Below are 15,257 nucleotides of genomic sequence, written 5' to 3'. Positions count from 1 at the left end.
GGGACTGGTTTTCAATTTCAAATCCAAACAAAAATATTTATTGAATTGAAAAAGACTGTATCACTAGTATCCACTTCTAAAAAGTAGGTCAAACTGGTAACAGGTGTATGTTCTCAAAAAACTGATAGTGTGTAAAATTATTTATTATATTCAGCTAAGTACTTTCGGCATGGCACATGCCATCATCAGAGCTTCATCTTATAGGTCATAAATGCCTCATAGAAGAGTAATTGTCGACATACAGCATATTAAAAGAATTGAAAAATTATTATATACCGGGCTAAGACTCTTATCTAGGGTGAAACCCCTTTCAAATATTAAAATTTCACATCTGATGTGATTAAGCGGACTCGCACACCAAAGCAATATCTTACATCCCATATAAAATACATTGCGAAAAGATACGCACTGAGTGTCGCATCTGGTTTTCGCTGGAATTTCGTTCACCGAATACTACAGTGACTCGGACACCGCCCTTTGTGTCCGAGTCACTATAGTATTCGGAGTTTAGTTCCCCCGATTTCCATTGATTTTGTGCATTACTGTTTGAATCATGTTGTGAGTGCAGAGTTCATCATGTGGTTGTATTACTGTTGATACATCATAGGTCGAATATGAGTGGGATGTAATGTCATATTGTTTACATTAGAAAGCATATATTCTTTCGTGCTATGTATTAAGAGTATAAGTCAAAAATAAAAATTTTTTATTAGGACTTTTCAAAATCTTTTTTACCACTGATGAAATAACTATTACAACTAAATATCAAAATGGTGATGAATTATGACTCATAAATTAGCATTTAACTATTTTACTTTCTACTTTGGTAATACCTTATCAATTATATAATTCAAAATATAGAAGAATCCCGAAAAATATTTTTTATGACATACTCTTAGAGTACGTTAGAATTATGTACTTGCCCGCATACTTGGTAGAGCTGTAGGGCATTGTGGTTAGTAATTGTATTCAGAGTTAGTTGTAACTGGAGGTACACCATCGCTAGTTCCTTGAATCTTTGACTGCTGTATCATTCACTTTAGTAAAAAATTTTGTATTTATTTCCCGAACTAACAGGTTGAAGTTTATTATTATTATTTTTTGTCTCTTTTCACTGACTGCCGATAACACCGACCGACAATGAAGCACAAAAAACCGATATTACGTTAATCGATAATAGCAAAATGATAAGAAAGCCTACACCGGTCCACCCGTCTAATGCAGACAATCTTCTTTTTGCATTTTACTAGTTTAATAAACGATAATAATAATATAATTTGAATAAAACACATTCACATACATTTTAAAATAATTAGCTTTTACAATGAGGAACGAATATAATAACACAACCGGCTCGTGCGATGTCTCTAGCAATACAAAGAAGAAATTGGAAAAGTAAAGACGAGACTCGATATAGAGAAATATATAAACAAATAAGATACGAGGTTAAGCGAGCAAAAGAGGCCTGGATGGAACAAATATGCTGCGAGATGGAAGAACTACAAAGAAAACATGACGAGTTTAATATACACAAAAAAAAATAGACATTACCTACACTCAGAGAAAAAGAACTCGTCACTTTATGAAAAACTCCAAAGGTAAAATAATTCTCAACTTAAACGAAAAAAAAAAGGAAGAATGGACTAACTACATAAAAAAGCTCTTCCTGGATACAAGGCCACCACTTAACACCGCAAAGTATACGAATACTGGTCCTAGTATTTTAAAAGCGGAAGTACAGAAAGTCATCAAACAAAGCAAAAATGGGAAATCACCATGCCCTGAGCAAATACCATCAGACTGGCTCAAACTTCTAGATGACGACAATGTCTCATGACTAACAAAAATTTACAACCACATATACGAAACTGGAATAATGCCACAAATATCGTTGGAGTTTACATTTATCCCACTTCCAAAAAACCCAATACATCATCATGTAAAGACTTTAAACTAATTAGTCTCATGAGTCGCTCTCTCAAGCTACTTCTTAAGATAATTCCTAATAGAATCAAGCAGAAATATGAAGAGACATTGGGAAACAAACAATTCGGTTTTAGAGAAAGATTGGGAACGAGGCAGGCTTTGTTCTGAATGCTAACATTACTTCAACGATCATGGGAAGTACAGAAACCAATTTAGGTCTGCTTTATAGATTTTGAGAAGGCGTTTAATAGGGTTCAACATAATAGGCTGTTTGAATATCTAGAAATGATTGGAATAGATGATAAAGATCTGAGGCTTTTACAACATCTATAATTGGAATCAAGAAGCTTTAATTCTGGTAGACGGCAAAGAAACAGACAAAATTTGCATTCAAAGAGGTGTCAGACAGGGTTGTGTGTTATCCCCAACTTTGTTTAACGTTTACTCAGAAATAGTTTTTAACGAAGCCTTGGAAGGGCAATGTGGAGTTCGAATCGGGGGAGAAACTATTACCAACATCAGATATGCAGATGACACCGCGATCATGGCTGAAAGTATCGAAGATTTTCAATTCCTTATAAACCGAGTCACTAGAGAATGCTCTAATAACGGACTTAGCATAAATAAAACAAAGACTAAATTACTTGTGGTTAGTAAACAAGACGTCGGTCCTATGCAATTGTCAGTAATGAACCGATAGCAAAAGTTAACCATTTTAAATACCTAGGATGTTGGATAAACGAGACACTAAATCCGGATGAAGAAATGTAAACTCGTATAGAAATTGCAAGAGGTATTGAATAGATCTATTCTGAGCAATTCTCAGCTGAATTTACAACTAAGAGTCAAATTCCTAAAATGGTATGTGTATCCTGTATTACTATATGGTTGTGAAACCTGGATCATGAAGGTTAACATGATGAACACATTAGAAGCCTTCTAGATGTGATCATATCGTAGAATGCTCAGAATATCTTTGGTTCAACGCATTTCAAACAGAGAATTCTTAAACAGAGTAGGACAAGGCGAAGGTGACTTAATGAAGATGATAAAAAAGAGAAAACTTGTATATCGAGGGCATACAATGAGACTCAGCAGATACAGGATACTGCAGTTAATACTCAACGGAAAGATCGACGGAAAAAGAGGAATTGGTAGGAAAAAGAGGAATTGGTAGGAAAAAATATTCATGGCTCCGAAATCTTCGTCAATGGACTGGTTTATCAGCAGATCTCCTATTACATGCCGCACAAGATCGAGAACGATATCAGCAAATTGTCATGGAAGCTACCCACGCCTAAAATGTGGGCACGGTACTTAAAGAAGAAGATGTCAACAATTACTCTTCTATGCGGCGTTTATGACCTATTAGACGAAGCTCTGATGATGGTATGTGCTATGCCGCAGGTACTTAGCTGAATTTAATAAATAATTGAAGCGTCAGAGGAAAAAAACGATGAATGTCAATTTTTGGTCATTTTGAGATTTTTGTGCAATCTGTTAGCTTAGAAAGAGTACTATCAACCTGTGAATGGATAAGGAGAAATAAAGATGATAATCGTCTTAAAATCACGTCACAAGAATGGACGCAAGGGGTAAAAACAATGAATATGTAACTTTGTTTCTCATTTTAGCGAAAATGCTTCCAGATAGACATTCATCGTTCTTCCCCCTGACCGTTTAATTACTAATACATACACTATATCAGTTTTTTTAAGAACATACACCTGTTGACCTGTTACTAGTTTGACCTAAAAATATTTATTCCAATACCGGAAAAATGGGTAGGAATGCTGGGATAGAAATTTAGGTTATCAAAATCAGCTCGTTTTTAATTCTTCTTACAAGTGCACGTCTTCATTTCTTATTCTCTAAATAAAAATACAAGTAAAATTATATAAAAAATATATAATTCCTCTAAAATTCTGTACAAATGTACAATAGGTACAAACAATCAAATTTAATAAATTATTCATTAATTAAAGAGTATAACAAAAACTGATAATAACGTTTTTTATAATGTACTAAACAATTATTCACTCTCATGTTATATGTACACTTGGATCCGTGCTCAGCTGTCTAAAGGCTCTGCAATTATTAGCTCATCCGGTTCTGATGTACTTATTGTTATCATCATTTTCTCTTCGTTGCTCGAGTCGGAAGACGCTGATTGGGTTGAAGTTGCAGCTTCCTACAAAAAAAAAAAAGAAAAATATTAGTAGATTACTTTAAATGAACAATAACTAAAACAATGCAGTTGAGATTCTTATCTAAAACATACCTGTGTTTAATATAGATAGGGACGATGAAGTGAGCGTTGATAGAGATTAAGATAAATTGCAAACCCAAGCGTAATCACGATACTAAAGGCGATTCTCGGAATATTTCTTTTCCACTAATGCATCAGCAGTTTACCCATCTAAATCAACATCATTTTGTACTCTGCGTCGACGGGAAACAAAATAAACATAGCTAGTTGCGTTTCAATTCAATTTGAGTGTCTTATCATCCTTTGACACGTTTTTCTAGGTCTACCCGTTATCACACAGTAGGAAGACTAAACTGAATGTGATTTATGGTGACTGATGGTGATTTAGATAGGTAAACTCTATAGATAGGTAAGTTGCAGGCTTATATAAACACAAGAACACTGGATTTCTGACAGATAATCAGGGAAACATATAGTATTGGAAATAGAACAGAAAAGGGATGTTTGGATTAAATACGTGGAAAAAACTTTTCAAGATATACGAAGTAACACTGGCATCACAACAAACACCAATTGCGAAAATGGACCTCTACTTACTGTTGAAGAAGTAACGTATGCCATCAAAAGTACCAAAGATGGTAAAGCAGTAGGCCCTGATCATTTTCATTCCGAATTCTTAAAACTTATGGACTACGACGGCATAAAATGGCTGACAAATATATTTAACAAAATATACACAGGCATAATTCCCCAAAAATGGCTAGAATCACCTTTTATAAATCTTCCAAAAAAACCCAATGCGAGAAAGTGCGAAGACTATAGAATTATAAGCCTTATGAGCCATTTACTTAAAACATTTCTAAAGGTCATTCACAAACGAATATATACAAAGTGCGAGGAACAACTAACAAGAACACAATTCGGATTTCGTGATGCTCTGGGAACATGGGAGGCCCTTTTTGCTGTGCAAGTGATATTTCAGAGATGCAGGGATGTAAATTGTGATATATACGTATGCTTTATAGATTACCAGAAAGCATTTGACAGAGTAAAACATGACAAATTATTAACTCTAATGCAAGAAATTGGAATTGACAACAAAGATCTAAGAATTATCAGAAACATTTATTACAATCAAACGGCAAAAATCAAAATAGAAGACCAGTTAACTGATAAAATTGCAATAGAACGAGGAGTACGACAGGGCTGTATTTTATCTCCACTACTATTCAATATTTACTCTGAATGGATATTTAAGAAAGCTTTAGACGGTTGTGCGAAGGGAGTATTAATAAATGGTGAATGGTTGAATAACATTAGATATGCAGATGACACCATAGTTTTCGCCGATAATCTGAATGATTTACAGATATTAACAAATCGTATAACAAAAGTCAGCAACAGATATGGACTAGCTCTTAACATAAAGAAGACCAAATTTATGACAATTTGTAAAAAACCAATATTAAACGCTCAACTTACAGTCAACCAACAGAATATCGAAAGACTTGAGCAATATACATATCTGGGTACGAATTTAAATAGCCAATGGGACCACTCGACAGAAATTAAACAGTGAATAATAAAAGCGAAAGCAGCATACGTTAGAATGAGACCCATTTTCAACAGTCGAGACATATCATTAAAAACAAAATACCGTCTGTTGAAAAGCTACATATTCACAGTTCTGCTTTACGGAATGGAAGCGTGGACACTAACTGTTGCATCTATGAATCGGCTCGAAGCTTTAGAAATGTGGTGTTATAGGCGCATCTTACGTATATCCTGGGTTGACCGAATTACTAATGTGGAAGTCCTGCATAGAATGGGGAAAGAATGTGAAATTCTCATAACCATCAAAACAAAAAAATTAGAATATCTAGGACATGTAATGAGAAATCAAGAACGTTACGGCCTTCTCCAACTGATTCTCTAAGGGAAGGTAAATGGTAAAAGAGGACCGGGAAGAAGACGCATTTCCTGGTTTCAAAATTTACGAAAGTGGTATTAACACCACTACCACTGAACTGTTCCGCGCTGCGGTAAACAAAGTCAAGATAGCCATGATGATCGCCAACATCCGGAACGGATAGGCACTTTAAGAAGAAGAAACTCTTAATGCATTAGTGGAAAATAAATATTCCGAGCATCGCCCTTAAGAACGTGATTACGATTTGGTTTGCAGTTTACCTTACTCGTTATCAAGAGAGGCCGCTAGAGGCATGCTTTGGTATATTTTAATATAATTACCAACCAGTCGTTGCGTTTTGATTCAGTTCAGTCTTCTTAAGAGCCTCTCTGATGACGTGTAGACCTAGAAACACGTGTCAGAGGATGGTAAGAGACTTGAATTGAAGCAAAACGCAAACGTCTATGTACATACTATAGGGACATTTATTTAAACCTATTGTGCAGAAACCAGTTTTAAAAAGTAGGAAAAACATGATTAGCAAAAAAGAAGAGCGGAAGATGGATTTTCCCAGAAGATAAAATAATTTTTGAAGAAAACATTAACACTAGTTTGGCTACACCAAAATATTATTAAAAGAAGCTGAAAAGAAATTAATGCTGTTCTCGTGCTGAAAACAAGAACTCAAAATAAGCTACAACAGAAAACATCTTCTACAGGAAAGAAGAATACTTAGAGAAAATCAGAAACATAACAAAAGTGAATTAAGAACCTTTTAACAAATTCGCTGCCGCTATATATTCAGTCACTTTCGTATGGTGCCAATACGAAAAGAACCCTATATAATTCCACAGGTTATGAACGCCAAAAGACGTCAGTGACACCTGACTCGAGTAACACAAAAGCCTTTTGGCGTTCAGTGGCAGTCAATGTTAAATGTGCAAGGAAATTAAAGTTTAGAAATGTTCTGATATGGTCAACGATATGGAAAATTTACAGAAATAGAAGAAAACAAAAGTTTAAAAGACATATCATGTTCATTGGAAGGAAAACATCCACAATTGTCCAGCAAATCCTTTTATTTTATTAGATAATCTCCTTTTAGCTCAATACAATGATTCCTGCGATTTTTCACTGTCTTTATGCCGTCCGAATATACGATTCTGACAGCTCTGCAAAATAGATAGTTGTTTTGTCAATTATCTCTACATTTGAGCGGAATTATTTATTTACGAGCCATCTCTTTAGATTTGGGAACACATAATAATCGGAGTGGGTCAAATCAGGATAATAAGCCGGGTGAGAACGCAATTAGAAACCCAGCTCATGAATTTTTGCTATTGTCATAACGCTCTTGTGAGCTAGTGCCTTGTCTTGGAGAAACAACGCTTGTCTCTTCTGCATATTTATATGAGGCCGTTTCTCATTGAGTGCATGCTTCAATTCAGTCCAATCACATTTTTGATCAATATAGTCAATAAAACTAATATGAGTGAGTAGTGCGCTCTTTACTAATTCTTGTGGCCTCTGCCATTCTCACTTTACGATTAACTAACCATTGCATGGACTTTCTTCGCATTTTCCGGTGTAATTTTATCGGTGGGCTGTCCAGCATGTGGTTCATTTAATGTAGATATACGACCACTACGAAATTTTCGGAACCAAAATTTGAGTAAACCAGTGTAGTCTGAAGGAGCATTAAACCCATGATATTTATCCAGCTTCTTTTGATCCATTTGCCGTTCCGTTTCTCAAATAATACAGTTTACTTAAAAATCGTTTTTCTTCGTATCCGACATTTGCGCCAACGACAAGTGAGTTGGTACTAAATCAGGACTCAAAGGTGGATGAATATCAATTCTGAGTAGGTACTCCAGAAGTTACGATTTTGAGCTAACCTTTCAGAAATCTTTGATGATAAGAAGAATCAGTCCTTATAAATGATGATCTAACATTCAAAATTGGTGGTTATAATAATTGTTCTAGCTATGTGGTGACATGTCCAGTTATTTGTAAGTAAGTAAAGAAGAGTGGCATGGTTGAAAAGTTTAAAGGACTGATTTAAGGTACTAGTAGACTTTAGAAGACCAAAAATAATCATTTTTTAAAAAAATAAATATTTTTAACCATGAAAAACTGAAGAAAACTTTTTTACAAAATTTTTCAAATTTCCCTAAAATCTTTTTTTGCGTAATTTTTCACTGACGGTGGTAAATTGTCACGTAAGAGACCTTCCTTTTTCAAATGCCGTACTTTGCCGTTTTTGCCTCAGAGATCCCAATCCTGAGATTAACTGTCCGCCATCGGAACTACTTTTTTTGAGGCCTCGACTTTGGCGCCCTCTACAATATTAGTGTACGTGCATAAATGAAAAAAGATATATTTTTTGTATTCTCTAAGAGTTAGATATTAATATGTAAAAAGTTTGTTGTTAATTTTTAATAAGGGTTCTGAGAAAAATATCTTTAAAAAATGCTTGCTTTTGGTCTTCTAAAGTGTACTAGTACCTTATGCAATTCAATAAAACTCTTCAGATCTATAGGCTATTGATTATGTTCAAAATAAGAGAGATTCACGTTAACGAGATTTTATTATCTCATATGGTTAACGGACTTCTAAATTTGAAAAAACCGCGGAGTGCTACCATCTAAATTGGTGCGTTTTTGAGAAAGGGGTGAATTAGTCCCTAAGCACAGGGCGAATTAGGGTGAGTTCTATGCACTTTTGGTACAAACACATCTACAGGAAAATTGTTCCAGGTTAAATTTACTATCGAAATATCACATTTTAATGTCAAAAATATTTACTTTTTACAAAAATATATTCAAAAGAAAAGCAAGAGAAAAACACGAAAGAAAGCAATTTTGTTTTTTGTCCCATAACTTTTTTCCACAGTGATATAGGTATAGGCATTGCTTCAGCGAAAAATAACCTCCATCCTTCCTCTTTAAAATGACGTTTGGTAGAAGTCTCCACGATTTACAGTTTCCGAAATAGGATTTTTCAAGTTCGGTGCTCACAGCATTTTTGGGCCATTTTCCCCATTACTTCGCAAACATTGTTCTGTAGCTTTTTTCTACGCATTTCTATGTATATGCCATGGTGCATTCAGTAGAAAGAGAAGCCAATTACCTTTATGATGGTCTACTGTATAAGGTTGTACGACTATTTTTAAGCAAGTTCTGCTTTTTCAAGGTTTTATACTTTTAATGATTTTTGATATTTCTTATGATTATTTTTTAAATTTCTCATTATGACTTTTTTTTCTTGTACATTTAGGTATATACATTGTGGAATAAAAAAAAAGCTTACTTTCTTTACTTTAAAATGGTGTATTACAAAAAATTCTAAGACTACTTTTAAACAAGATATCCGTAGAATATCCAAAGGTATCCGCATTTTTTTTTTCAATTAGAAGAATATAAGTGCATATTGAAACATAATTTTTCTTAATAACACTTTTCGATATTGTGAAATAGAATGGTACTTTACTCTTGAGAGAAATTCATATTTTTTAACATACCTCGTACACTATTGATAAAATTTGATAATTGATGATTGCATATTAGGTTTTAGACTATACAAAGCATTTTATAAGGAATAATTTTTTTCATAAAGTTAATATGTAATAAAAAAGTTTTCCATTTGGTTCCAACTTAGTGGGGCCTATTGCATGTGTATATGTCACATTTTGATAAAGCATATCTAGTTTAAAAATGGTCCTAGAATTTTTCACCATACACCATTTTAAAGTAAAGAAAATATGCTTTCTTTTTTATTGCACAATGTATATACCTAAATATACAATAAAAAAAGTTATAATGAAAAATTTAAAAATAATCGTAAATAATATCAAAAACCATTAAAAGTATAAAACTTTGAAAAACCATATCTTGTTCAAATACAGCCTTCTGCAATAGACCATTTTAAAGGTAATTGATATTTCTTCCTATTAAATGTAACATTGCATATACTTAAAGCTGCGTAGAAAAAAGTTACAGAACAATGTTTGCGAAGTAACAAGGAAAATGGCCCAAAATCGCTGTGAGTGGCGAAGATTGAAAAATCATATTTTGGAAACTATAAACGATAAAGACTTCTACCAGACACCATTTTAAAGAGGAAGGATGGAAGTTTTTTCCCTAAAGCAATGCCTATATTTATATCCCCGTGGAAAAAAGGTATAGGGCAAAAAATAAAATTGTTATCTTTCGTGTTTTTCTCTTGCTTTTCTTTTGAATATATTTTTGTAAAAAGTAAATATTTTTGACATTAAAATGTGATATTTCGATAGTAAATTTAACCTGTAACAATTTTCCTGTAGACGTGTTTGTACCAAAAGTGCATAGAACTCACCCTAATTCGCCCTGTGCCTAGGGACTAATTCAACCCTTTCTCAAAAACGCACCCCTTTAAATGGTAGCACTCTGCGGTTTTTTCATATTTAGAGGTTCATTGACTATGTGAAACAATAAAACCCCGTTAACGTTGTAGTTAATTTCTAAAATACATAATCAATAGCCTACTACGATAGATAGAGTGAAGATAGTGTTAATACTATCCAACCTCCGATTGGGCAGACGGCACTTAAAGAAAAAGAAATAAAACTTTGTGAGTAGCCTTAACTCTAATAAATTACCAGTATTTACTTACTTGTGAATAATTCACGTGCGTTATGGCATATTTGATATTATTTTTGCTGTCCGTTATCCAGACAGGTTTCATATCAGTCTCTTGATCTGCAGTTGACTCAGGCTGATCTTGATCCCACGATTCGTCTTCTTGGTCATCAGGAGTATCCTGCTTCTGTAAAAATGCAGTTACTATTTCGCAAACAAGTTTGGTCTTAAGTAAAATAATGAAGGATAGAAAGAATAAGTGAAAAAAAAATAGCCTAATAAAATAAAAAAAATCAAAATGTACTTCCGTACAGGTTGGAAAAAATTTTATATTAAAAGTTTAGGTGAAAACAAAATATATTTTTCAAGAAAGTAACCAAATCATATAAGGGGATCATTGTTTAAATAATTAAAAAGGGGTCATTATGGCACAATATTTACTTTTATAACTGCTGAGGTAATTCACGTTTCAATGAAGGTCTATGGGATTTTTTTTCTACAAAGTTGAAGGATAAATCTTTAACCTAAGATTTACTAAATTAAATTTGACCCCATATTTATTTAAATAATTATATATAAAACTTAACAAATTTTCAAAACATTATTATTTGCGTTTGAAATAAGCACTATAAAATATTTTATTTCCAACCGTCACTAAAGTCATTCATTATTGTACTAATTTGCCCTCATTTGCGGCACTAAAGTAACACTTTATTGTACTGAAAGAAGAATTTCACTTTACCTACCGCGATTAATCAAATTAACCGAGATTAATAATATAAGTGGTCGGTGGCAGTAATCGAATGGCGAGTATTTGAGTGGACGTAAAATTATTTACTTTAATTATTAAAAATATTGTACGCAATTTTCGATATTATCAATTAAATTTATGTCAAAAAGTGAAATTCTGTAGTATTTTGTAATTATATTTATATAAAATAAATTAAAACTTTACCGATTTAGTAATTATTCAATATTGATAACTATCGATTAAAAATCGAAAGCGGCCATCTTGCAAGTTATCTATCATCACCGTCATGAAATTATTATGACGTCTAAAATTTAAAAGTTCTTAAATTGTAAATTCCAAGTAAGTGTTAAAACCAAGATCAAATTATGTTGGCAAATATTATTATTTTATATCAATAAAACATAATATCTTAACCGATTGTCAAATATACCAGCAAACAAGAAGTAAACTCAACCTTCCTAGGGACATATCTGAGCTTTTTAGAGACAATACAAATATCAACAATATCATACAGTTTTTAACGGAAATAGGGATAAAAGACATTTAATTGTATCACAAATTTTTCAGGTATACTTTTTGTTAGTACATATCTATTTACTTAATATTATAATCTCTTTTTATTTTTAATATGTATTTTCTATTGTTTTCGTTTATAACCCCAGTGGTTCGGACGACATTAAATTAAAAAATATATGTTGGCGATAAAATTTTGTATGCACCACGTCAGTAAAGACTCCTTATCGAACTCGTCCGTTACTCGCCTCGCTCTTCTCGTAATATCAGACTCGTTCGATAAAGAGTCACTTTACTGGCTTGGTACATAAATAACTATTATTGCCAACCGTCACTAAAGTCATTCATTATTGTACTCATTGGCCCTCATTTGCGGCAGTAAAGTAACACTTTATTGTACTGAAAGAATTTTACTTTACCTGCCGCGATTATTAATCAAATTAACCGAGATTAAATGTAAAGTGGTCGATGGCCGTAATCGATTATTTATTTGAAGGAACAAATACATAAAAGTAAAAATAATGAGACCTTATAATATATAGGTGTATATTCCTTTGGGAACAACCGCGTTTTTGCAATTGAAAATATAGTAATATTTAATAAACAAATTCAGTATTAAAATCCATAAGGAAAAATTTCAATCCACAAATACATAAAAGTAAAAATAATGAGACCTCATACAGGTGCATATTTCTTTGGGAACAACCGCGTTTTTGCAATTGAAAATATAGTAACATTTAATAAACAAATTCAGTATTAGAATCCATAAGGAAAAATTTTCCTGTAGCTGGCTGTATACCATTAATTACAAAAAATTGAAGAAAAAGATCTTCTGTGTAAGAGGTATATTAGTTTGAAAACCCCAATAAAGGGCTACATTAAAATACAGAACGTTTTCGCTCTAAAGAGAGCATCATCAGTGTTCTAAGCAAGCTCTACATGCTAAGCCACCAAAAATACATGGGTTAAAACCCTTAAAATGCCGACCAAAGGTCTTACATTGGCATATTATTTATGAAACCCTGGCGATGGGTGAAATTTAAAGGGTATACCTCAAGGCACCATATGACTATACCACAAGCATGTGGGTGGTTGAGTTGATTTCTCTGTCGACTTTTGGTCCATTAAAATGCCGACCTTTGGTCGGCATTTTAATGGTTTTAACCCATGTATTTTTGGTGACTTAGCATATCGATGGCTTAGTGTGAAAACCTCGTATCTCACTAAATTACAATTTTACAGGAGACGCAAAAAACTGATTTTCTGCATAATGTAACCTAAAAACAAAAACTGCCGTTACGTATTTTTAATTTGAGCACATTGAAACAAATATCTGATATTGACCTAGAGCTAAAAGTGTTAAATGTTGCTATTAAATTGGAAATACAAATATTAACTATGAAAAACACGTAAATATCCTTGCAGTATATAGAGCCTTTGTAACTATGATAACCTCGTATATCTTGATATACGTGGTTTTCATCTCAAATGAGATTGTGTTTATTATTATTTACGAGGTTTTCATTTTTCGTAGCTTATTGCACACCTCTTTAGATTGATACAGTACAAATCTTTTGATTTAAGGTTCATAAAATGTTTCTGTGTGCAGGACTACCTTTTGCTGTCCACAAAAACATTTCTCCAAGTCGAATCTCTCAAACAAACACTCCAAATTAAGTACCAAATTCTTGGTTATAAATATACGTGGTATTCACACTAAATCAAGAGAGCAATTGATATACGTGGTTTCTTTTTTCGGCTCTAGAAAATAGTCTAGTGTATTTGGATTTTTTCTAACAGTTGTAAATCGTGAGATACAAGGTTTTCAAACTAAAACCACCAAAATGTCAGTTTCGAAAAAAAATGAGATACGAGGTTTTCACACTAAGCATATAGAGCTTGCTTAGAACACTGATGATGCTCTCTTTAGAGCGAAAACGTTCTGTATTTTAATGTAGCCCTTTATTGGGGTTTTCAAACTAATATACATTTTACACAGAAGATCTTTTTCTTCAAATTCAGTATCTCATAAATTATTAAATATTTTTCGACCAATTTTTTGCTTAATACTGGTAATATAGCTCAACTTCTGTAAAATAAAATATTTTATAGTGCTTATTTAAAACGAAAATAATAATTTTTAGAAAATTTGTTTTTTAAGTTTTATATATAATTATTTAAATAAATAGGGGGTCAAATTTAATTTAGTAAGTCTTAGGTGAAAGATTTATCCTTCAACTTTGTAGAAAAAAGCCTAAAGACTTTCCCTGAAACGTGAGTTACCTCAGCAGTTAAAAAAGTAAATATTGTGCAAAAATGGCCTCTTCTTAATTATTTTAACAACGATCCCCTCATATGATTTGGATGATTTGGATACTTTGTTGAAAATATCTTTTGTTCCAACCTGTAAGAATTTACATTTTGATTTGGGTGATTCCATTTCAAATCACTCAATTTTGGATTAAAAAAACTTTTGCATCGCGTATTTGTCTGAAAATTGGTATATAGCATCTGTGGGATGTAGAAATAAAACATTTAAGGTCGAATTGTCTTCTTCTTCTCTTTTTTCTCAAAATGTTATTTTAAGCGATTTTACAGTGATTTGGTATTTATTTAAACAAATTTGCATTTTTTGTCATAAAGTATCAATGGAAAACATAATGTTTTAATAGAAGGGACTCAAAAATGTCATTATACGGCATTATAACAAGTTATTTTGATTCAAAACAAGTTTTTGATTAAATTTTATGGTGTAGAAAACGTTAAAATACCATTTTTTACATTTTCCTCCATTCCCAAAATACATCATAATCGATTTGGATAAAAATTTGCTCACAGCCAAAACATAGGACGTTAAGTGGACCGCGTTATGTAATAACGGATTAACCGCCAAAAGTCCAAAATCGAGATATTAGTGCCATCTTGCAGCTAGGGTGCAAATCTATGTATAAAAATATGTTTTTTGTAAAAAAAATTTAAAAAAGCTGTTTTTAAATGCCTGTATTAAGCGACATTTTTTATTTTATTAAAAAAAATCTCACACTAGGATTTGTAATATCGAACTAAACGCCAATAATGGTACATAATCCATTGTCATAAACAAAAATCCGCATCTTTGTAAGTGTATTAACGAATCAAGCGCCACAAATAGTCGGTTAATTCTTTATTACAAAACATAACATATTTACTAACGTTTAAGATATCGAATTAAAAGACATCCTTTGTAAGGTAACATCAGATTAAGCGCCAAATATGTCTCTTAATCCGGTATTCGGATCTTAACTCATGCATATCTTAAAAAATCATTAACGAATTAAGCGACATTTGATC

The 15,257-nt window shown here is 32.6% G+C and overlaps 1 protein-coding gene across 2 annotated transcripts in view; it reads right to left on the bottom strand.

The window, feature by feature from the left end:
• Positions 1 to 3,819: 3,819 nt before the first annotated feature.
• The window catches only part of LOC114335463 (specificity protein transcription factor 3), a 72,478-nt gene continuing 61,040 nt past the window's right edge, over positions 3,820 to 15,257 (bottom strand). The window contains exons 8-9 of one of the 2 annotated variants that reach the window (XM_050655608.1): positions 10,698 to 10,850; positions 3,820 to 4,117 (exon numbers count right to left, since the gene is read on the bottom strand). In XM_050655608.1, the coding sequence (XP_050511565.1) occupies positions 3,998 to 4,117; positions 10,698 to 10,850 (273 nt within the window). In that variant the 3' untranslated portion in view covers positions 3,820 to 3,997. The remainder of the gene's footprint in view (positions 4,118 to 10,697; positions 10,851 to 15,257) is intronic. The other variant, XM_050655609.1, reaches the window with a different exon arrangement.

The sequence above is a fragment of the Diabrotica virgifera genome, chromosome 7 (genome assembly GCF_917563875.1).
Source record: "Diabrotica virgifera virgifera chromosome 7, PGI_DIABVI_V3a".
Taxonomy (NCBI): domain Eukaryota; kingdom Metazoa; phylum Arthropoda; class Insecta; order Coleoptera; family Chrysomelidae; genus Diabrotica; species Diabrotica virgifera.
This window is presented reverse-complemented; position numbering and strand designations above follow the sequence as displayed.